Below are 22,384 nucleotides of genomic sequence, written 5' to 3'. Positions count from 1 at the left end.
TCTAGTTTAGCATCCTGTTTTCACAGTGGACAACCAGATGGCTGTAGGAAACCTACAAGCAGGACCTGAGCACAGGACCATTGATTCACAACATCTAAAGCCTTAAATGACTTGAGACCTGGGTAACTTCTGAACTGCCTTCATAGGCAAGTCCCTCTAAATATGCTTTGTTTGGCATCTGATTCTTTCCTCCACATCTCTCAGCCAACAGTGGTGTGGTGGCCAGTGACAAGGAGCAAAGCCTTCTCCATTGTGGCACCTACACTGGGAATCCATGTGTGATTGTATGTGGACAGAGCAATCCTAGGTATAGGAAGCTGGTGGAATGTATACCACCTTAAATTAAGCTGGTGTAAGTTACCACATTCCAAACTCTATTCAGGTGAGCTGCCTGAGCCTGGCAGAGGGAAAACAAGCCTTTATGTTTGACATAAGCCACACTTTTTCTCCAGTGTAATTTCTGCTGGGTTGCTAGGTCACGTGACTGAGCTGAAAGAGGTTTGTAATAGCTGGAAGCCTTTCCTTCTCCTGCCACACCTCAGGAACATTGTTTTTGGGGGAGTTACAGCAGCATAAGCCTTTACAGTACTACTGGCTGAGCCAGGGTGAAGGACTTATGCGAGCTCATCCCCAGCTATGCTGTGACAGCCCAAAATCCGCCTATTGCAAAGTTATTCACCCTGGTGGATCTTGGGTTAGGACTGCACTGTTAGTTAGAACCTGGTCCTTTTCTCTTATCCTTCGTTTTGTCATGCATTTATTTAAAAGCATTAATAAACCACTTAATATTTGAAAAATATATTACGTGGTGTACAACCTAAAAACAATACAGCAGTGGCAAAAAAGCATATAAGACAAATAAAAACTGGAATCCAACCAAAGAAAAACACGGTCCAATTTTAGGTACCGTAAAAAGCCTAGGCAAAATGATTTCCTATTGTTGTGTCCTTTTATTAATTTGCAGCTTTATAAATGCCTGCTTTGTTTGTTTAACTTATTTTTGAGCTTGTTCTGTTGATTGCAGTTTTCCTATGATTGCTGTTTTATATGTTACAGACATATATGACCATTTTAGAGCACAATCCTAACCCTCTGATGTTGATGGCTGGTGTTTGTGTAGAGGTTGTATTCAATGCTAGTCCTACTCAGATCAGACCCATAGAAATAACCAGAACTAACTCATTTCCATTAATTTGGATAGGTCTACTCTGAATAGAATCAGCATTGGCTACAACCCCTGGTGTATCTCTGCTGACCTCCACTGATGGAGATGAGGTCCCCTGGTGGGGGGCGGAGGGCTCCATTGTGACAGAGGCAGCAGCCTCCAGCTGGTGGCAACAGACATAAAGCTTGATCAGAAGCAGCATGGATCCCTCACAGTTGTTGCAGTGAGAAGGAAGAAAGAGACACCACGACAACTTCTGGCAAGCTGGCAGGACTTAGAATGTGGTGGTGGATTAGCTGCATTGCTCATCCCTAGCCCCACATAGAACTGAACTTGTCACCTTGAAATCTTTTTTAAATAGGTGGATATAAAATAAATGAAAGAAAGAAAGAAATTTAAATGGAATAGAAAAAGTGATTTCTTCCTTGTAGAAGATGAGAGGAGTGGAGGAAGCTAATGATTTCAAGACCCGTTCATGTAACGCTAAACCATAGTTTAGTGTTCCATCTATGGGCAACCTGTGCATGGGGTGTGATGCAGTCCAACTAGAGCTGCTCAGTGTGGTTTTTAGGTTTCAGTTCCTTTCCATGGTGGTTGGACAAGCCTCTTGAAAACAGCGTAGGTGAAACATTGCCATTGCTGCTGTATCACAACGGTGCCATATAACACTATATATATATTAATTTTAATAAATAATAATTAAATGATAGAACATTACACTGCTACAACATTTGAATTGCTTGGTTTGTAGAATAGTAGTGTCAGCCCACATATCTTGAGCCTGTCTTTTCCAGCATAATGTTAGGGCATTGTGGTGGTCACTGTGACTCATTTTCCAACCTATTAATGAACCTACAGGATTTGGCTTTAAATCTATGCTTCCAACTTCTGAGTCAGTCAAGGAAACAGAATTTCTCTCACAAAGGTTTGGAGCTGCTGGAAAATGATCTTATCCAGATTTTTTTTTTGGCGGAGGGGGGCGGGGGTGGGGAGAAAACCTAGTGGAGTATTACCTTGAGACCCTTTTCATTGTGCTCTGTATTCTGAGTCATAGTTTCATGATGTTTGATATACAGAACAAGGACTGGTGAATGATAAATGTCTAACCGGCATTTCACTACCAGCCTATGTTGATAAGGCTTACTAAATTCCAGATCAGTTCCTTCCTTGCATCTAGATTTAACAGAGAGACGGAGTGCCAATAATCTGAACTTTTCTACCCTAACACACAAAATGAGTTTCGTAATAAAATGTGTCACTTTGCCTTTGTAAAGAAGGGCGGGTATCATGCCTGCCTCCCCCCCCCAACTCCTTTTGGGCTTCATTCAAATGAATTCTGGCTGCTGCTTTTAGATTTCTTCTTCGAGATCATGCATGTGGAATCATTAGCATTATTATTGCAACAGTAGTAGAGCCAGCCGCACATCAGCAGTCAGTAAGGGGGGAGGAGGGGGGAAATTACATTATCCATTCAGAATAATTTCCCACTATAATATAAATGTTACCCAGGACAGAGCTTTGAAATGGATACTGATTCTTTAAATTCTTTCCTGTCTGTTTCAGGAAATAGTAAGATCTTGTTGATAATGAAGTACAATGTGTCTAAAGTTCACTTCTAAACACTTGGCTCTTTTCTGTGAAAGTCATCTGCATTCCCTTTATAATTCTAAGCCACCAGAGATATGCCTAATCTTGGAGATCTGATCCAGCGCTATCATTCAGAAAAATCCTTGATAATAATTCCACCATTCAGATCTATGAAAGCACTAAAGCTTTGCAGCTTGTGTCGTCTTCTGCTTCTTCTTTCTTTTGCTTTTTTTTTTTAAAGTCCCGAGGCTGGGGAATAAGGCCTTGGCTTATGGGTTTGGAGATTTAGTTGTTTGCAAATAAAATGATTATTACTATTATTATTCAAGTTCTTAATCAATGCAAGCAAATGGCATCTGTTTGTTATCATCCTTTCTCCAGAAGACAAAGGCTCCAGTCCCTATGGTGCTGACTGCTGGCCCCAAGTGGCTGCTGGATGTGACTTGGCAAGGAGTGGAAGACAACAAAAACAACTGCATTGTGTACAGCAAAGGTAAACACAAGCTGATTTTCCCTTCCACTTTCTTTGCAAGGAATTAAAACGGTGCTGATGAAACGTGCCTGTTGCATAACAGGTGGCAAATGCAGGTTACAAAGGCGGGCCTGTGGTTCTCCTTTCTCTTCTTCTGATCTAAGAAGCATTATTCCATTTTTTTACCTGAAAAAATAGTTTTTCTCCATTATGCATTAAATGAGTGTGAAGCAGAGGCACACGATTACCACTTAAGATTCAAACAGATAAAGCACTTAAGGAAAAAAAGCAAAGAGCTTTCTTATACTTGATGCATTGTATTATATAAAATGTTGATGCCATTGTAAGCTATTGCCCAATTTACCTGCCATTTAAGCCACTGTCCAAAGTATGTCCTAGGCTTTACAGACTTGTTCAAAGACTTGTAGGAATGTAGCATCTCTCTGATTCCCCACCCCTTAGTTTCTTGCTGCATTGTATCACAAGCCTCTTTTGAAGTTTCTTTGAGCTTTGAAAGTTCATTAAGTAGTTCATTAACCTGCAGTTCTAACCCGATTTAAATCCAAAATGTTGTGCTCGTACCCCCTACCTCGTGACAAGTGTGTGAACCTTGACTTTTTTGAAAATGTTGTTGAAAAATAGCATTATTTTCTGAAAGATATTTGTTAGCAATTTTATTGTTGTCATTATTTTGGAACCTTGACAGTGATTAAGTATTGAAGGCAGCTAGATTTGGCTCATGGTGTGTAAACAAACAAAAAGGTTCTTTGCTCATTAACGACATCATGATGCTATTTAAAATCCATGGCAATTACTACTTTCCAACTTTCCACTGTAGTGATTCCCAAAATGATACGCTAGGATCCACAGTGGCCACAAGAGTATTGTGTGTGGGTTACCATGTGGCCAGAGATTATAGCTGCAATCCTGCACACCAGTAGGTTGCTGAAATCCCATTAACTGCACAGGACTGAAGTCATTGTGTCATAAAGGTAAAGGTAAAAGGACCCCTGACCGTTAGGTCTACTCGCGGACGACTCTCGGGTTTCGGCGCTCATCTCGCTTTACTGGCTAATACGGTGCAATAGGCAGGCATCTGAACTCTCAAGCTAGGACTTTGGTTCACAGGAGGATTTAGAGCAAAGGCAAAACTTATGTTCTGTACAGATAAAAGTATAGAACCTGTATAGATAAAAGTTTGGTCACCACTCCTTATTAGATTGAACATCACCCCAGCTCCTATCAGTGTTTCCTTGATCAATAGCTAGAGGCCTGAGCTTTTTTTAAAAAAAGGTACAAAATTAAACCTGCAATGCTGAATTGGTACTAAAGATCTATGATACCTGACTGCTCAGTCAAGAAATTGTGAATACAGCTGCTGTGCCCCATTAGCATAGTCAATGTTGTATTTATCCCTCCTCCATTTAGTCTTTCCAACTAAGCTCAGGTTTCAAATTCTATAAATCCCCAGTCTCACTGCTTTGTGATTGCTTCAGAAATTGCACAGTTCTACAGCAATTTATTTTAGGTCTTTTTTATTCCTTACCAAACAGACCCACTGAGATGAAAGATTTGTTTGCTGCGACAACCTAGTGACCATTTTGCATACAACCAGCAAGGCAAATAAGCACCCATATCACTATATTAACATACAAAACACTAATCATAACATCAAAGGCTACTAAAACTTACTAGAAACAATTACAACTTGTTCCTATAATCATTGCAATTTGTACACTTATAAGAGGATTGCCTTTAAACTGCTACAAGCCTTTGAAAATTGAAACACTGAAAACAGAGAATTTGCATGTTTAAAAATGAGTAGTTGCACACTAAGGTCTTATGCATTCTTCCTTTTATAATTACAAAACACCAATAAATTAATTTTGTAACCTGAAAATACCTGATTTAGTTAAGGAAAAACCTTGAGCCAAAAAGGGAATGAATCTGCATCATTTTAAAGTGTAGTGTGACTCATTGCTCTAGCAGCAGAAAACAGCACAGTATTTTGATGTTTGCGTACAGTAACATTTTTCATATGCGGGAGAAATTGCAATTTATTTTGAAAGGTATTAAGGACTGTTTATATGGAAACTTTGCAGCAGTTATCCAAAGTACAACTTCAGCCTAGAGATACATCAGGAACAGAAATCCAGGATGTTCATAGTGGAAAGTTTTCTCTGACAGTCTCTTACACTTCTTTTTTATTCTTATAGACTTCTTAAATGTTTATTTCCACCCCCACCTCACACCTTCTTGTATTCTCTCAGTTTTCTGGAAGGTGCAATGCCTGAGCTATGGGGAAGATCTGTAAGGGCTGATTCTGCTACAGAACTACTTGTTTAAATTCAGATCCGATAGTAACATTTTCTTGAAGAGGAGCCAATTTGCATCATTGTGAATATATGCTGAAATGTGGCAGTTTAGCCCAAAAGCAGATGAGGTGGTAAAATTGTTCCCGGACTGTACCACTTTAGACTGAAGATTGTGCTTTGTGTTGTTAAATGATGGACATAAAAATAACCTTTATTCACATGTAGGAAAGCAAACTATTTTAGACCTCTCTATCCTAACATCTAATTTACTGTATGCAGATTGCTTTTAATATGGAGAAGGGTGTGTTCTGACGTGATAAAATCATGTACTACATATAAGGTTGAATTATTCAAGGAAATTCTATGGTTTCAGTGCATGTCTAGGGACTCATTTTCCATCAAGACACAATTTCTCCATGCTATCAAAATTCCTTGGGGATGTCAGCTAGTATTGGCATACTAATATATTAGTATATATTGAAAAACAGGATTCTGGGGTTCACATAGACAGAAATTCACTACCATAGGATATGATGATGGACATTACTTTACATGGTTTTAGGAAGGGATTGGACAAATCCATGAGGGGTTACACTTGTTATTGGTTATTGGTCATGAACCAGGAGGTTGCATAAAACAGGGAGAGTTATTGCCTACATATTTATAGATTATTTAAAATACTTCCAGGCTACCCAGCCTTCAGTAGGTTCCAGGGCAGGATGCATAAAACATAAAGTTAGAAATTCCTAGTAGATCCTGGCTGGTCACTGTGGGAAACAGTATACTGTACTAGATTAGATGGAACTTTGGTTCACACCACATGCTGTCGAATCCACATTTTCACACACTCTCAGCCCCAGACATGGTGTGTTCCACAGGAAAGTGTTGACCTGCTGCAGCCTCCCTTACCTGGGTTGCCTGCCGGCCCCTGTGAGACACCAATGGCAGGTTCTGGTGAATCATAAGTGAATCAGCTGAAGGATTTTTGCCACCTCAGGATGCATGCTTCCTGTACTCCAGTGACATTTCATCTGCTATGTTCAGATGGTTTATTCTAGGTGTTGAAGGAAAAAAAACAGTTGCAATAACTTCATCATTTTTTCCAACACAGTCTTTCTTTTTAATTTTTTAAGTTAGTTTCATGTGCCCAGTTTGGGCAAGTACTGGCACAATTGCTTATCACATGCCTCGAAATTTACACAAAATAATATATCTTATTGGGGCTGTAACAGCTCCAAGATGACATAACATATTTGTTTTCCCAGTTGAAAAAAATGTAACTCCTTACTTTTCATAAAATGATCTTATCTATATTAAAAGATTGGTGTTTAAATCATTGACTGAGTACTTTTGTGAAAATAGTTGTCAGTTCAAAATGAAATAATCCTACTAGGCACTGCTACAAATGGGAACGTCAATGAAGGTTATGTGTGCATTGGATTTGTCCTGAATTTCTCTTAGGAAAGGTCCCCCCCCCCCAAATTCTTAGTTGCTATTGGATAAATACCTTCAGCTGTTAGAATGTACTGCATTGATAGAGTAGCCAAAAGGCGCAGGGGACTGGATAAGCTAGAATGTATAATGTATATTGACCCTCAGTGGGTGTTTTAGCTGATCTCTGCCCCTTTGAAAACCTTTCAGTAATATTTGCTTGGTGTTTGATAGCATGGCATGTGAAGATATAGGCTCCTTTAGCCTGTCTTTATGCTGATGAAAGCATATTATTTCACTCTCCTGATGGTTAGTGATAGCTTAAGCAACTTGGATCCTTCTTTTCTGTGCATCTGTTTAAACCAATACTGAAGCATCATGGATAAGCAAATTTGGAAAGGGCCATATGATGATATTTGCTGTTCTCCCTTTTGGTTATCCATTATGGTTATTCATTGTGCTAAATACAACTTTAGCTGTGGTCAGAGCTAACCACAGTTTTTGCTTAATGCAGGACCTTAAAGCAGGTCCAAAATGTGGTTTCAGGCCTTGGAACCATGGTTAGCCCTAACTATGGATAGCATCATGGTTGTTTTTACAGCTAACTGTAGCTAGGCACTGTGAGGGAGATTTGTATTCTGGAAGAGATGGAAAGGGCAATAGGACATGTGATCTTGTGACCCACTCCTGGTTTGCTTAACTGTGGTTAAGCAAATTGGCAGCATCATATATGAATTAGCTCTTTGGTGTTAGTTTGTTGTGGTTGAATTAGCCTGTTGTGGCTGCAGAAATATATAGAAACAATAAAATAACTAGAATATAAGTGTGATAAAATATATTTGGATAGCTGTATTTTACTACCAGGAGAAAGATAGAGCTATGCAGTGCTTCTTCATTTGATGGAGTGTAGCACTAAGGTACCTACCGGTCTTGGATTGGGAGTGATCTAAACAGAGAAGTGATGGTGGCACAATTGGACAGGACACATACTTGTCAGCTAGCTGCTCACTTGAGTGCAGTATATACTCAGACCAAGAAAATGGCAAATTGAATAGCTGCTATTAAACAAAATCTGAGCTGTTAATTACTCTTAGATTAAGAGTGCAATTGATTGAGAGTGCAAGGCAGGCCTTAAATGAAGGGGAAAAGAAACTAGTTACCGAACAAAACTGTGCACATTGAAATGAATCTGTGGGCAAGCACACGTTATGTGTATCTTACCTAAATCGTGGGTGTGGGTGTGAATATATATATATATGTTGGTATTGGCAAGAGAGGGGGCCTATAAAAATATTTAGCAGTGGGAATTATAAAATCATAAGGCGATTAAGTTAGCTAGTTGTGAAATTCTAATATTGCTTTTTAAATGACTTCAGGATATAGGAGGTGCTAAGGTTATTATCTGTTATCAGGAATACAGCAGAATTGTACGACTGGATAATAACTAAACAACTGACACAATGTAAAATTACATTATCAGTGTGTTAAAACAAAATTGCGCCCTAAAGGAGTCTACATGCCAGCTCAGAGCTGCAGTGTAATTATGCTTAACTCTGATAATTAAAATACAACGGAGATCAACAGAATCATTTTCATTAAGAAAATTATTAATGATGGTGGTATAACAGTAATTGATTGCAGAGCACCACAGGATAACTCCATGCAGTAAAAACCAACATGTTTAATATATGTCTGAGACCATTGCAGTGTGGTGCGTAAGGCTGAGGATGTTTGAAATTAAGATAGAACTGGTGAGATAAACTTGCATTCAAAACTAAAGATCATAAAATGGCTGCTTTTAAAACTATTTTAAAAAAATTAAAATCCCAGTTTTAAAAAACCAAAACAAAACAGGAGTGACTACCCTGTGAACTGTAAAAAAAACAAATAAATAGCTGTTTGCTGCATCAATTACACAGCCGAAGTAGGCAGCACAAATATTTCTCAAGCCTTCTGTCATTTCTTTTTATGTTCCACATTGGTTGTTTTTACACTTATGATCATGATTTACTGATATTATTTTATTTTCTATCTGGCCTCACCAAGTAGTTTATGTCCTTAGTTATTATTGAGATGATGCAGAAGAAAGCATTTGCGCTTCTCCCACTCCTTTTCAATGCATGCTTAATGAAATGTGAGTGGATAATTCTATACAAATAATAATTGATAATTGTCTCAGGAGTAGCAATTTATGTTTGGCCTCACATGCTTTAGAAAGGTGCTTAAATCTTCTCCCCCGGAAAACCTGCTATCTATGCATGCTTCAGCTTTTTAAGCACAAACTTCAATATTTGTTTGGAATGGGGGGATACTCTTTTCTACCCTTCTTCTTCTTCCTCTTCTTTTTGTTTAATAATAAAAGTAATAATAATAAAAATAACGTCGTTTAACTTGTAAGCAGTGTTTTGTTTTTATTATTGCGCAATGCTTACAGTACAGGTGAGTGCTATATAAACAGGTAAAGGTGAAAAGGTAAAGGACCCCTGGATTGTTAAGTCCAGTCAAAGGCGACTATGAGGTGTGGCACTCATCTCGCTTTCAGGCTGAGGGAGCCGGCATTTGTCCACAGACTGTTTTCCAGGTCATGTGGCCAGCATGACTAAACCGCTTCTGGCGCAACGGGACACCGTGACAAGTGCCAGAGTGCACGGAAATGCCGTTTACCTTCCTGATGCAGCGGGATGATTGTAATACCACCTTCCCGACCTGGTGGTGCTATTTTCTGGAGATGCCCCTTCTCTCTGAAGTGCCAGTAGGTCCAGCCCAAGACATTCTGGCATCTGAGACGAACCACAAAATGCTCCTCCCTGCCACAAATGAAGAAGAGGGAATGAAGCTCTACATTAGGAACTGGGTTGCAGGAAGTGGACATTTCTATCAGGAGCAGGAGGCATGCAGAGATTTACATGGGATGCATTTCTTGGAGGTTGGATCTGCTGCCTCTGTGGATCCTGATGCCCAAGATGGTTGCCTCACCTTGCCTCATGGGAGGGCCAGCCCTGACTGCAAGCATCTGGTATGTGTATTTAACAGGAACCTGAGAAACAATTCTGTACCTTGTCTTTAGAAAATCCTTTTATTTAAATAGGTGTCTAGCTTGTTGGGCAGATTCATTTTTCTAACTCTGCTCTTCCATATTTTAATTATATTAATTATATATTAAATGTAATTTGAACTGGCTGGCTGCTATTTGTTATCTAGGGACACGGGTGGCCCTGTGGTCTGAACCACTTGGGCTTGCCGATCGGAAGGTTGGCGGTTCAGATACCTGCAACGGAGTGAGCTCCTGTTGCTCTGCCCCAGCTCCTGCCAACCTAGCAGTTTGAAAGCATGCCAGTGCAAATAGATAAATAGGTACCACTGTAGCAGGAAGGTAAATGGCGTTTCCATGTGCTCTGGCTTCTGTCACGGTGTTCCGTTGCACCAGAAGCAGTTTAGTCATGCTGGCCACAGGACACGGAAAGCTGTCTGTGGACAAACGCCGGCTCCCTCAGCCTGAAAGCAAGATGAGCGCTGCAACCCCATAGTTGCCTTTGACTGGACTTAACCATCCAGGGGTCCTTTACCTTTTTAAACCTTTATTTGTTATCTATTTCAAACTGGTTTTTAGATTACCTTATTGTGTTTTTGTTTATTTGTTCATGTGGAGTGGGCATTTTTATTGTGAAAATTGCCTAATAATAACAATAATAGTTCTTGTATTTGACAAACGCTCTTCTAGCTGAGTGACCCAAGGTGATTTACCTTTTACTGTTTTTAGCCACATTGGACATCTTTAAAGGAAATTTGCATCTTTAAAGAATTTCTTTTAAAACTGTTTTTACTGACAGATATCTGTTACCCATTCTCAATGTCAAACCAACTCAAACGAGCTTTTTTTAGAGAGAGGGAGGGAGCAATCCAAAGAAAATGATGCCTGTTTCCAGGCCACTAAAATGAATGGGAGTTGTAGAAAGGTTGGTAGATGACACCCAGAGTGTGACGTGTTAGACAATAGACAGCTGTAATGAAGCTTAGCCACTTCTAGTATTGCCAACTAACATTGACTTTTTGGTAACTTATTGCTGAGCTGCATGGAGCCAGCCCAGCCATGAGGGAGATACAGCCTCTGCTTCAGCTGGCAGAAGCCCTCTAGCTGGCATGCCTGGGAGTCCTCTGCTTGCCCTGCCACCTCTGCCAGTGGTGGAGAAGTGCCGCGACTAGCGGTGCCAATTTTGGGCAAGATCGCTCATATGATTTTGGATGCTGCTTCTCTGCTGAGGTCCAGCACCGAAGGCCTTCTGGTGGTTCCCTCGCTGCGAGAAGTGAGGTTACAGTGAACCAGGCAGAGGACCTTCCCGGTAATGGCGCCCGCCCTGTGGAACGCCCTCCTGTTAAGGAAATAAACAACTGTCTGACTTTTAGAAGACATCTGAAGGCAGCCCTGTTTAGGGAAGTTTTAAATGTCTGACGCTGTATTGTTTTTAATATTCGGTTGGAAGCTGCCCAGAGTGGCTGGGGAAACCCAGCCAGATGGGCGGGGTATAAATAAATTATTATTATTATTATTATTATTATTATTATTATTATTATTATTATTATTACTACTACTACTACTACTACTACTACTGCCAGTGGCAGATGAGGCAGGGTGTGTGGCGGCAGTCTTTTTTTTTTTTTATAAAATATTTATTAAGATTTTATAAAAGACAAAAGTTTGCAAAATACAAAGAGAACATATAAAAAGAAAGAGATAAAAGAAAACATACAAAAATACATAAAAAATAAAAAATAAAAATAAAAATACAAAATGCAAAAAACGAATAGGTAAGAAAAAATTAAAAACAATTCCATTTTTCATAACTTAAAACTCATTTGCTTGTTTCTTTGACCTCTTCACACCTCCCCTTCTTGTATTCCCATTTAAATAATCAAATCAGCAAATCCTTACCCTCTTTCATTTATCTTAACTCTATATCTTAACATTTTATAACTCTATATTTTCATCCATTATCAATTCATTTTTGCATATTCTTATTAACTTTGTAGCTAATACCACTTATTTCCAATCCAACATCATTTTAACATTCATTAATTTTACAATGTTTCTGCAAATAATCTTTAAATTTCTTCCAATCTTCTTCCACCAACTCTTCTCCCAGGTCTCGGATTCTGCCAGTCATTTCCGCCAATTCCATAAAGTCCATCACTTTCATCTGCCACTCTTCCAGGGTGGGTAGATCTTGTGTCTTCCAATACTTTGCAATAAGTATTCTTGCTGCTGTTGTTGCATACATAAAGAAAGTTCTATCCTTCTTTGGCACCAATTGGCCGACTATGCCCAGAAGGAAGGCCTCTGGTTTCTTCAGGAAGGTATATTTAAATACCTTTTTCATTTCATTATAGATCATATCCCAGAAAGCCTTAATCTTTGGGCACGTCCACCAAAGGTGAAAGAATGTACCTTCGTTTTCTTTACATTTCCAACATTTGTTATCGGGCAAATGATATATTTTTGCAAGCTTGACTGGTGTCATGTACCACCTATATATCATTTTCATAATATTCTCTCTTAAGGCATTACATGCCGTAAATTTCATACCAGTGGTCCACAACTGTTCCCAGTCAGCAAACATAATGTTGTGTCCAACGTCTTGTGCCCATTTAATCATAGCAGATTTAACCGTTTCATCCTGCGTATTCCATTTTAACAGCAAGTTATACATTCTTGAAAGTATCTTAGTTTTGGGATCTAACAGTTCTGTTTCCAATTTTGATTTTTCCACCTGGAAGCCAATTTTTTTGTCCAAATTATAGGCCTCTCTTATTTGATAATAATGAAGCCGATCTCGCACTTTATCTTTTAATTTCCCAAAACTCTGCAATTTCGATTTGTCTCCTTCTTGTTCCAATATTTCCCAATATTTCGGCCATTTGGCCTCCATATTGAGCTTTTTCTGAGCCTTCGCTTCCATTGGTGACAACCACCTTGGGGTTTTATTTTCAAGTAAGTCTTTGTACCTTATCCAGACATTGAACAATGCTTTCCTGACAATATGGTTTTTAAATGCTTTATGTGCTTTAACCTTGTCGTACCACAAATATGCATGCCACCCAAAAACATTATTAAAACCTTCTAAGTCCAAAATGTCCGTGTTCTCAAGAAGCAGCCAGTCTTTCAACCAGCAGAATGCTGCTGATTCATAGTAAAGTTTAAGGTCTGGCAGGGCAAATCCGCCGTGGCGGCAGTCTTGCCGGTTGGGCTGGTTATTGCCAGTTCCCCCCACACCCCTATACCACCTCCCACACAGTTTTGGGGGAGGAGATTTTTTTGGGCTCCAGGGAGGGGGACTGCAGGAGAAAGGGAGAATGGGCAAAAATCGTTTTGCCCTCCTTCTGCCAGTGGGAGTGTCCCAATATCAGAAATTTCTTACATTTTACTTTTCAAGCCCTGAGTCTATTGAAGTCTTTGGGACTGAGGAAATCATCATTCTCACAAACACGTTGCTTCACAGAGATGTTTCTACTTTTGTCTTCTGTGCAAAGCTAAAAGGGGGAGGGGGCAGCACAAATTTGCTGAGCCACACATTTGAAGTTGTCGACAACCCCATACACAAGAAAACAGAAGAAAATATATATGCACTCTGTCCTGTCAAAAGGCTTTCACCTTATCTTGAGAGACTGTCAGGGCAGGAACATCATGGAATGGACAGGAGTCTATTAAATTAATAAGCTGCAGGATGGTGTCTGGAGAGTTATGATGCTCCATAAATCCAGTTTGATCATGGTGGACAAGGTTTAAATCTGCAGACTTCTAATACACATCCACTTTTTGGATTGAATTTGAAGTTTTGTGCTGGAGACACAGAGATAGTCTTGCAGCTTGTGAATTAAGATTTATCTTCTTTTTCCCCCTCATGGCATTTTTTTTTATTTTAAAAAAACAGGGATTGACAAAAATGAAAGTACCTTAGGGATCCTGGCAAATGTTACTGCTTGAAACGAAAGAGCTGTTGTCAAGGTGAAACCATGACCTAGATGCCTAATATCAAACCTTGGTCATTCTTTTCAAACAGCCCCATCAGAACAGAGAGCAAAAGGTCTGTATGAAATGAAACAAGGATGAATTTAGCCACAGCCTCTCTTATAGTGATTCCTGTCAAATGCTCCTGCCCTGAGTTTATGACACGAGGGGAAATGAACGTTGGCAGGTGTACTTTGTAAGAAATAAAAAAAGGGGGGGGGAATCTGGGAATTTATTCTTCCCTGATTATAGAAACTTCTATTTTATGAAAGCTGTTTCTGCAGTACACGACTACCGTGTTGCTTGCCCTCCAGATACTCAGCCTGGTTTTCATAATTAAGAGAAGAACTTTGTCATAATATTTATAGTGATTACTAGTTCCCAAGGAAGATTAATGGGAAATGTTAGAAAGCAACCTGGGTGTTGGACGTGAACAGCTAAATGAATGCATGGAACAAAACATTTAAATCCCCCTTGTACGCATGTGGTCTCTAGCTGATTACAGATCTTCAAGGGAGGAAAGGAAATTTACATGGCTCCCTCTGGTGGAAGAGCTTTGAGGTTTGGCTCCTTATGGAGCCAGATGAACTGACACCAGCAATTAATAATTGTGGTGGGGGACAACCTTAGTTTTTCAAGGTGACAGGGCAACTGGGCAATTGTATATTTGGGTTAAATTGCTGTTAAGTCAGGATTGTACCTTGCACCCTAGGGAACCAGTTAATTAAGTTCAGCTGGATCACATAGTGTTGGGAAACAGTGATTATTTAACACAGGTAAATGTATTTTAGATTAGATGGTTTGTGGAGCAGCGGATCATGACTTATATGTAATTTCTATGCAATGCATTTAGGACATAATATAGTTAATGATAATTACTACTACTTAGTGTTGTGTGTGTGTGTTTTTAAAAAAAATCTTTATCAGTCTTGTTCTTTTCACTGGCAGGTTTTAAACGGAATGAATGTTTAGCAATGTTGTAGATCAGAAAACCTCCCACCAATATTATGCTGGATATACATATACCAGATTGATTAAACATTAACTAAGGCAGTGATCCTATAGATACTGACCTGGGAGAAAGCCCCACTTAATTCACTGGGTCTTACTCTGAGCAGAAATGGAGAGAAGTGAGATTTATGAAGGCTTTCTCCATCCGCAAGTATTATTTATTTAGAATATATTCTATTCAACTATACACAACCTATGGTTCCATATACAGAACCTCAATCTAGAGCAGTCCAACTGATCTTAATAGGCTGTTACAAAGTAAATGTGTTGTGGTCTTATATCTCAGCCCACCTCTCAGCAAAGTTATTTGTGTTTAAGCTGATCGAATTCCACTGAAATCTATGGCAATAAACTGGTTCAAGTCCAATTACTTTGGCTTAACTTGGAACTGGATTGGACTGTCAGTCATGTTCCTAGCTTTTCGCGCACTAGCTGCATTGAGAGTCAATGCCAAATAGAATGATGGATCATTGAGCAATATAGGACATATTATTGGGAAAGTATTGTTGTGAAAACCCACAAGTTCTCACAAGTCTCAAATAAGATTTTTCCAACCATAATATTGATTTTTAAGATGAGGGGATATACATATCAACACTTATATATTGTAATATTTTTGGTTTCTATGATGCAAGAACGCCGGGTACGTTGGCTGAAGATCTGCAAGTTAAATAATGGCTTGCTCACTACTCAACTGTGATCTTTATATCAGACTAATTTAGATTTATGATCCTGGCATGGGGTCCATGTGTGGAACATTTTCCAAATAGTGACAATACATTTCAACTCCAACTTATAGCCTCATTAGGATAACACTGACATCCTAATTGCACCAGCACAATCTCTTTGTGGGTGGTTGTGGGTCTTGTTTGCCTGGTGGTGTGGTGGGAAACATTGCCTGCTAAGATTTGTTGTTTGAGCTCTGGTTGTTGTTGTTTAGTCGTTTAGTCGTGTCTGACTCTTTGTGACCCCATGGACCAGAGCACGCCAGGCACGCCTGTCTTCCACTGCCTCCCGCAGTTTGGTCAGACTCATGTTTGTAGCTTCGAGAACACTGTCCAACCATCTCGTCCTCTGTCATCCCCTTCTTCTTGTGCCCTCAATCTTTCCTAACATCAGGGTCTTTTCCAGGGAGTCTTCTCTTCTCATGAGGTGGCCAAAGTATTGGAGCCTCAGCTTCACAATCTGTCCTTCCAGTGAGCACTCAGGGCTAATTTCCTTAAGAATGGATGCGTTTGATCTTCTTGCAGTCCATGGGACTCTCAAGAGTCTCCTCCAGCACCATAATTCAAAAGCATCAATTCTTCGGCGATCAGCCTTCTTTATGGTCCAGCTCTCACTTCCATACATCACTACTGGGAAAACCATGGCTTTAACTATACGGACCTTTGTTGGCAAGGTGATGTCTCTGGTACGAAGTGGTAAATCTGCACCACTACTTTCCCTCTTGTATTCTCATGCTTTTTTAAAAAAAAAGTATGTGTGGGAACAAAGCGACATTTTCCCATGTTGTGTGGACTGTGTTCCACTATTGCATGTTCACAGCACTGGAATTGACCCCAAGGGTTATCTAGTCCAACCGCCTGCAATGCAGGTTATTTATGCCTTGTTGTGGCTACTTGGCCAAGCACTATCTATCTGCCACCCTGCCTAGTCACAGTGTGGGGAAAGGTTTGTAGCTGGCTATTGGATATAATAGTGTTTCTTAATATTGTGTTTCCTGTTCGCCACACCTGTTAGGGACAGGTTGTACAAAGAGTGGGAGGCACCAGCCTGGGAACTCCCAAGGGAAACCCCCAGAGGAGGAAGGCTCAGAGCCAGTGGATTGGTGGTGGGACACTGAAGAGAGGTCAGAGGGAGAAGGTTGGGAGGAGGGGCTGGATGCTGAAGGGGCAACAGGGTTTAGTGAGCAGGAAGAGCCTATGGCAGGGAGCAGTTCAGATTCTGAGGCTGAAGCAGAGGAGGGAGGTCAAGAGGCTTCTGAAGAATCTAGGGAGTCTCCCTATCCTGCTGCAACAAACTCCCCTCACTCCTGGTCTCCAAGAATGAACAGAATAATGAGGAGGGCGAAACAGAGACCAGAGGTACATAGATGCAGTTTGAGACTGCTTGGGAAATAACTGGGAGGAGCCTTAGAGAGGGTGGAAGGCAGGGACCTTCAGTCCTGGCAACTGGTCCATAGAGGCAAGACCTGCTGGGAACTGTATGCCATTTCCTTGAATAAAGAGTTAACTTCACTAACAACAGAGCCCTGCGTCTTTCATGCTGACCTGTGTCTGACTCCAGCCCTGATAGCACCTAAAATTGGGTAACATGCTGACTGACTATCCTGGCTTCCTCATCTCCTCCCTTGCCGTGCATATAAGCAATCTAGTTTTGGCCTTGATACACAGACTCGTAGTATTAATATGGTATGCCAATGAAGGGCAGCTTTCAAGTAGGTGTGTGAGCACCATGCAGTGCCTTGCTTGGTTGTATCAGTATATGAAGATATTATCCTACATCATTTGTGGATTGCAACAGAAAAATGCACCAATGTTAGATCAATAAGATGAAGAAGATGGCAATGAACAAAAGCAACAGAAACATTTTGGAAAAGTTGCTTATGTATTAAAATATTTTTATTCTGTCTTTCAGCTCTGCCGTTCTCACTTGTTTGCTTGTTTTAAAGAAGCTGAAAGACATGGCAAGATTTTGTCAGGGAGACATTCAAGAACAAAGTCCGATAATACCATGCTTTATAACATAATCTTCATAAACAACAGCCTTACTCTAGTTATGTGTAAAAATATTGCTGGATACATTGCAGATAAGAAACTAGACACTTGAAAACAGATAAAAACAAAGATATGTCTGTGTTTAAAACAAAACAAAACACCCTCATACAGAGATCATTCATAGGAGCAATTGACTGATATGGCCTAACCTTCAACTCTGAAACTGTGATGAACTTAATGGGATTGATCTGTGAGCTGAAGAAAACATTCAGAAATGTTGGAACGGAAGCGTATGAGACATGAGGGAGTGAACTGGGTCTTTAGCCAGCTAGCAAGTACACTGATATTTTGTAATGGGCAACTGCAGTTAGTATGTGACAGAAAAGAAAGAAAACACTCTTGCATAGAAGTGTGCGTGTAAGCTAGGCTATAATGTGTATGCAAAGAAACTCATAATCTGCAGACTATTTTCAACAGTTCCTTTTTTGCAAAGGAACGTGTGATCTCTCTTTAATGGACTAAAGTGACCAGATGAAAGGTTATTAGGCTACTTCATTTGTTGTTAAGTTTAGAATCTAAAGGAGTCTGTACAAGCTGTTTTTTAAACATTGTGTTCTAAAATGCAGTTTCCATGTTTCATGTTTCATTCTGCTCCCCCAAGGAAGAAATGTAGCAGTCTTTCAAAACTAAACTAAAGATTTATAACCAATAAATAACCCCCTAGTTCCATATTGTAAAGTATCCCCATTTAAGTCGCTAGCCTCCAATTATTATTTCTAAAAACTTGTCTGCTTTATAGTTCAAGAGGTAATGGTGGAAGATGGACAGAGCATTCATTTCTATCTATGCCAGCCTCTTTGACTTCTGTGCTCAAAAAGGCTTCAGCTCCCGTACATCTAGCACTGAAGCATATGATTTCTATGTGCAGCGAGGGGGGTGGGGCATGCTCCTGAGGGACGGGGAGGGTGCCCTCCCATGTGCCATAGTTCAGAGTAGGAGGGGGCGGGGAAGCTGCTGCTCATTCACCTCCTGCTCTCTGCCACCGGGTCAGACATGACCTGGCAACGGAGCTGCTGCGGTCGGGTGCGCCTTGCCATGGCTGAAGAGGGCTACTCTCTGCCGCCGGGTCAGAAGCCCTACTGCCGCTGGGCGTGAGGTGTGCTGCCCACCCGTCTGCCATTTTGTTACCCCCCCAGTCATGACATCAGGCACGGACCACACCCATCGCACCACCCTTCCTACGCCTCTGTCTATGTGTGGGAAATTAATGCATGAGTGCTAGTTAGTGCATGAAGGGGTTAAGACAACAGAGTTGGATTCCTAGACTTAGCTAAGTCATGCCCTTCTTCTCTATTGGAGAAAGCAAAGCATTCTCTTCCTGTTTGCTCTCTCTTCTTGCCATGTAACCTACGACAAAGGACATGTCTAAGCTTTGTTCTAGGCTTAGAGCACATGTTTGAAACTATCTTTCTGTATTGTCTACCAAAGAGTATTCTGCCTGTGTTCTCCTTGCCTCTGCTTGGATAAATGCATGAATGAGAACTTTGAATCTATAAGTAAAACATTTTAAGCTTACTTAACAGTGTGTAGTCTGTTCATTGCAAGAGGGGTGGAAAGAGGGAAGCGCTTTTCAGGTGGACTAAACAGGATGTGCAAAAGGTTTAACTGCCTGCACTCCTAACACTTCACTATGCTGCTTTACTTTGTGAGTTTAAACTCTGCTACTGGGGGCTCTCTCCCACTGGAGAGTGCAGAGTCTCATGCTTTGAATCTAGGCACCCATCTGATTCTATTATTAATTCACCCAACACATGTGGGTCACGGGATCATATATATTTTCCCCCACAGGTTGTGCAGGAAGGGGTCTTTCACTCCTCAGTCCATCTCTCCATTGCAGTCCACTGCAGTGCTGTGTTGGATATGCAGACTGTGCAAAAATCAAGTGGATGGGTGGCAAAGTCACTGATCACTCTGCCCCTTCTCCTCCAGCCCTTGTTTCTATTCTAGATGTGAAGGAAGCAAAGCACCATCTTGCATATTCAGCAAAGAAACCAAACAGACTGGTGATAGAGGTATAGGTTGCTCTATCCCAGGCATAGGCATACTCGGCCCTCCAGATGTTTTGCAACTACAACTCCCATCATCCCTAGCTAACAGGACCAGTGGTCAGGGATGATGGGAATTGTAGTCTCAAAACATCTGAAGGGCCAGGTTTGCCTATGCCTGCTCTGTCCCTTTGCTGTGCTTCTGTACTGTGCACAAAAGCATCCACAACATAAATTCAAAGCAGTCTTTTTTTTAATAAATATTTATTGGAATTTTCAAAAAATAAAGAAGAAAAAAAACACTTAAAAACACATAAAATTTACATTTCTTACTGTCAATGACCAATTTCCTTGACTTCCCCACACCTCCCCTTCTTGTATTCCAGTTCCAATTTTTAGCTCAGCAAGTTCTTGTCCCCAAACTTTACCTTATTTTCTCTAATTCATTTTAGTTAACCAATTTTAACTTATAAACCATGGCTTGCGGCTTCACTCAGTAGAGGAAGCAGTCGACTCACAGCACCGCACCGCACCGCTCTCCGTCCCCCGTTCCGGAGCCTTTAAAAAGGCTCCTTCGCGGGTCGGGGGGCGCAAATGGTGCCCGCCGAGTCACCAGGTCCACAGGCTTCAGCGCCTGTGGTTTCTGAGGGTCCCTGCGTCGCCGCCGCGGCAGAACCCGACCCCTACTAAGCCGATTCCCTCCGGAGCTCGGAGGGAATCCGCCATTAGACGATGGCGCTAACCCGGAAGTCCAATTCAAAGCAGTCTTATACCACTTTAACAGCCATTAAAAAGGTAAAGGTAAAGGACCCCTGACAGTTAAGTCCAGTCGCGGACAACTCTGGGGATGCGGCGGCGCTCATCTAATCTAGAGAACCATAGTTTGTTACAGGTGCTAAGAGAAGGCTAAAGTTCCCAGCACCCTTATCAACCTACAGTTCCCAGGGTTCTTTGAGGGAAGCCATGACTTTTAGAGTAGCATGAGTGCATTAAATGTATATTGTATATATGACCACAGCAGACTAGCAAAGGAGGGAGAAGGTGCTGTTTGCCTCCTCCGCCTTCTCTCTTGCATGTGGTGGAGGGAGAGCTCTCAACCTGTGGGTCCACCAATGTTGTTGGACTACAACTCCCATCATCCCTGAGCTCTGGCCTTGCTAGCTAGGGATGATGGGAGTTGTAGTTCAACAACATCTGGGGACCCACAGGTTGAGAAAGGCTGGCTCACAGTGTCAGCTGCTGCCAAGGATGTGGGGTTTCCTTCCTCCACAGTCACTGACAGTAATAAACATTTTGCCTGAAGTTTCACTCATAATTTGTCCCAAGCTTTTGATACTGTCTACAGCTATTTCTGTATGCTTGTTATTTTTTGTTTTGCTAGAAAATATTGTTGTTGTTTTGCTAGTAATTATTAATTTTCAACCTCATAGACTAAATATATACTGTCAGTTTCTGCTTAAGCAGTGGGGTTCCCCTCTCTCTCCATGCACCCCCTAAATTTGTTACAGGTTTCCACCCCAACTCTCTGGAGCAGTGTATGAGGTACATGAGATGAAGGGGGGATAAGTCCCATTGCTCAAGTGAAAATTGATGGGACAGTTATTTAGCGGTACATTGGATATAGACCACTTTTTCATTGTTATGTTTTTGGTATGCCATTTTGAGTTTGATAAAATTAGGTGGGAGAAGACTTTTGAAAATAAATAAAAATTACTTGAGGCATTTGTTTTGTGTGGAATTGCAGTGTGCACCATCCATCTCTGCATGCAGATAGCATGGATATATGAGATGGTCAGCAAATGGTTGGTTGCACAGAGTTCCCATTCAGATCATGGTTTTTCTAATCCTCAGAAAGGGCTTGGGAGACTTTATGAATGAGGCATCTGTGGAATTATGTTTTTTTGTCAAGACCCTTGTATGTTAGAGTGGAGGGCCGCAAAGCCTGCAGGATAATTTAGGATGTGATGGACAAATGCAACCATGTTCAATACTCCAATAGATCTACTCATAAGAAACATAAGAGCCTTGCTGGATTAGACCAAGGGCCCATCTAGTCCCGCATCCTGTTCTGCCAGAAACAACCTGATTTGGCTCTGGTAATTGCCTGAATCCATTCTTTCACTTTGTAAAACGGACCTATAAAATTATAGTAGGGTCATATGACTGATAATTAGCTACTTGTTTTATTTAAAAGTGGGCAAGCAGAGAAGGACCATAGTGTGTGTTTCGTATCAGTAAAGCACTTGGAATCCAAATGCTGATCTCATGCTAAATTTGCCCACAATTCACTTTCATATGAGTGAGGGGTTCAAAATCCAGTCCTTAGTTATAAGCCGTTGATATTCAAATTTCTCGTGGTGAAGGCTGGGATAGAGAAAGAAAGGTTGGTGCCTTTTTCAGTCCCTAGGCTGATGAAATCCTCAGGCAACATATATAATGTGCTAATAGGAGATATTGTGAACCACTGTACTCCCCTGAAAAAATATATATGAAAATGTATGAAAGCACATGAACAGAATGAGCATACTGTTGCATTTGAAATTGTTAGATTGCAGTTCTCTTATAATACATCTCAGGTTCTAGTCTGCTGGCAATATAGTTTCAATAGATATACTAAGAGAAGAGAAATGCCAAGACC

General features: G+C 40.7%; 1 protein-coding gene across 5 annotated transcripts in view; it reads left to right on the top strand.

The window, feature by feature from the left end:
* The window catches only part of ZFPM2 (zinc finger protein, FOG family member 2), a 325,302-nt gene that overhangs the window by 190,460 nt on the left and 112,458 nt on the right, over positions 1-22,384 (top strand). For all 5 annotated transcript variants that reach the window (XM_053395456.1, XM_053395455.1, XM_053395458.1 and 2 more), the window contains one exon: positions 3,134-3,245. In XM_053395456.1, coding sequence (XP_053251431.1) covers positions 3,134-3,245 — 112 coding nt within the window. The remainder of the gene's footprint in view (positions 1-3,133; positions 3,246-22,384) is intronic.

Source organism: Podarcis raffonei, chromosome 7 (assembly GCF_027172205.1).
Source record: "Podarcis raffonei isolate rPodRaf1 chromosome 7, rPodRaf1.pri, whole genome shotgun sequence".
Taxonomy (NCBI): Eukaryota; Metazoa; Chordata; class Lepidosauria; order Squamata; family Lacertidae; genus Podarcis; species Podarcis raffonei.
This window is presented reverse-complemented; position numbering and strand designations above follow the sequence as displayed.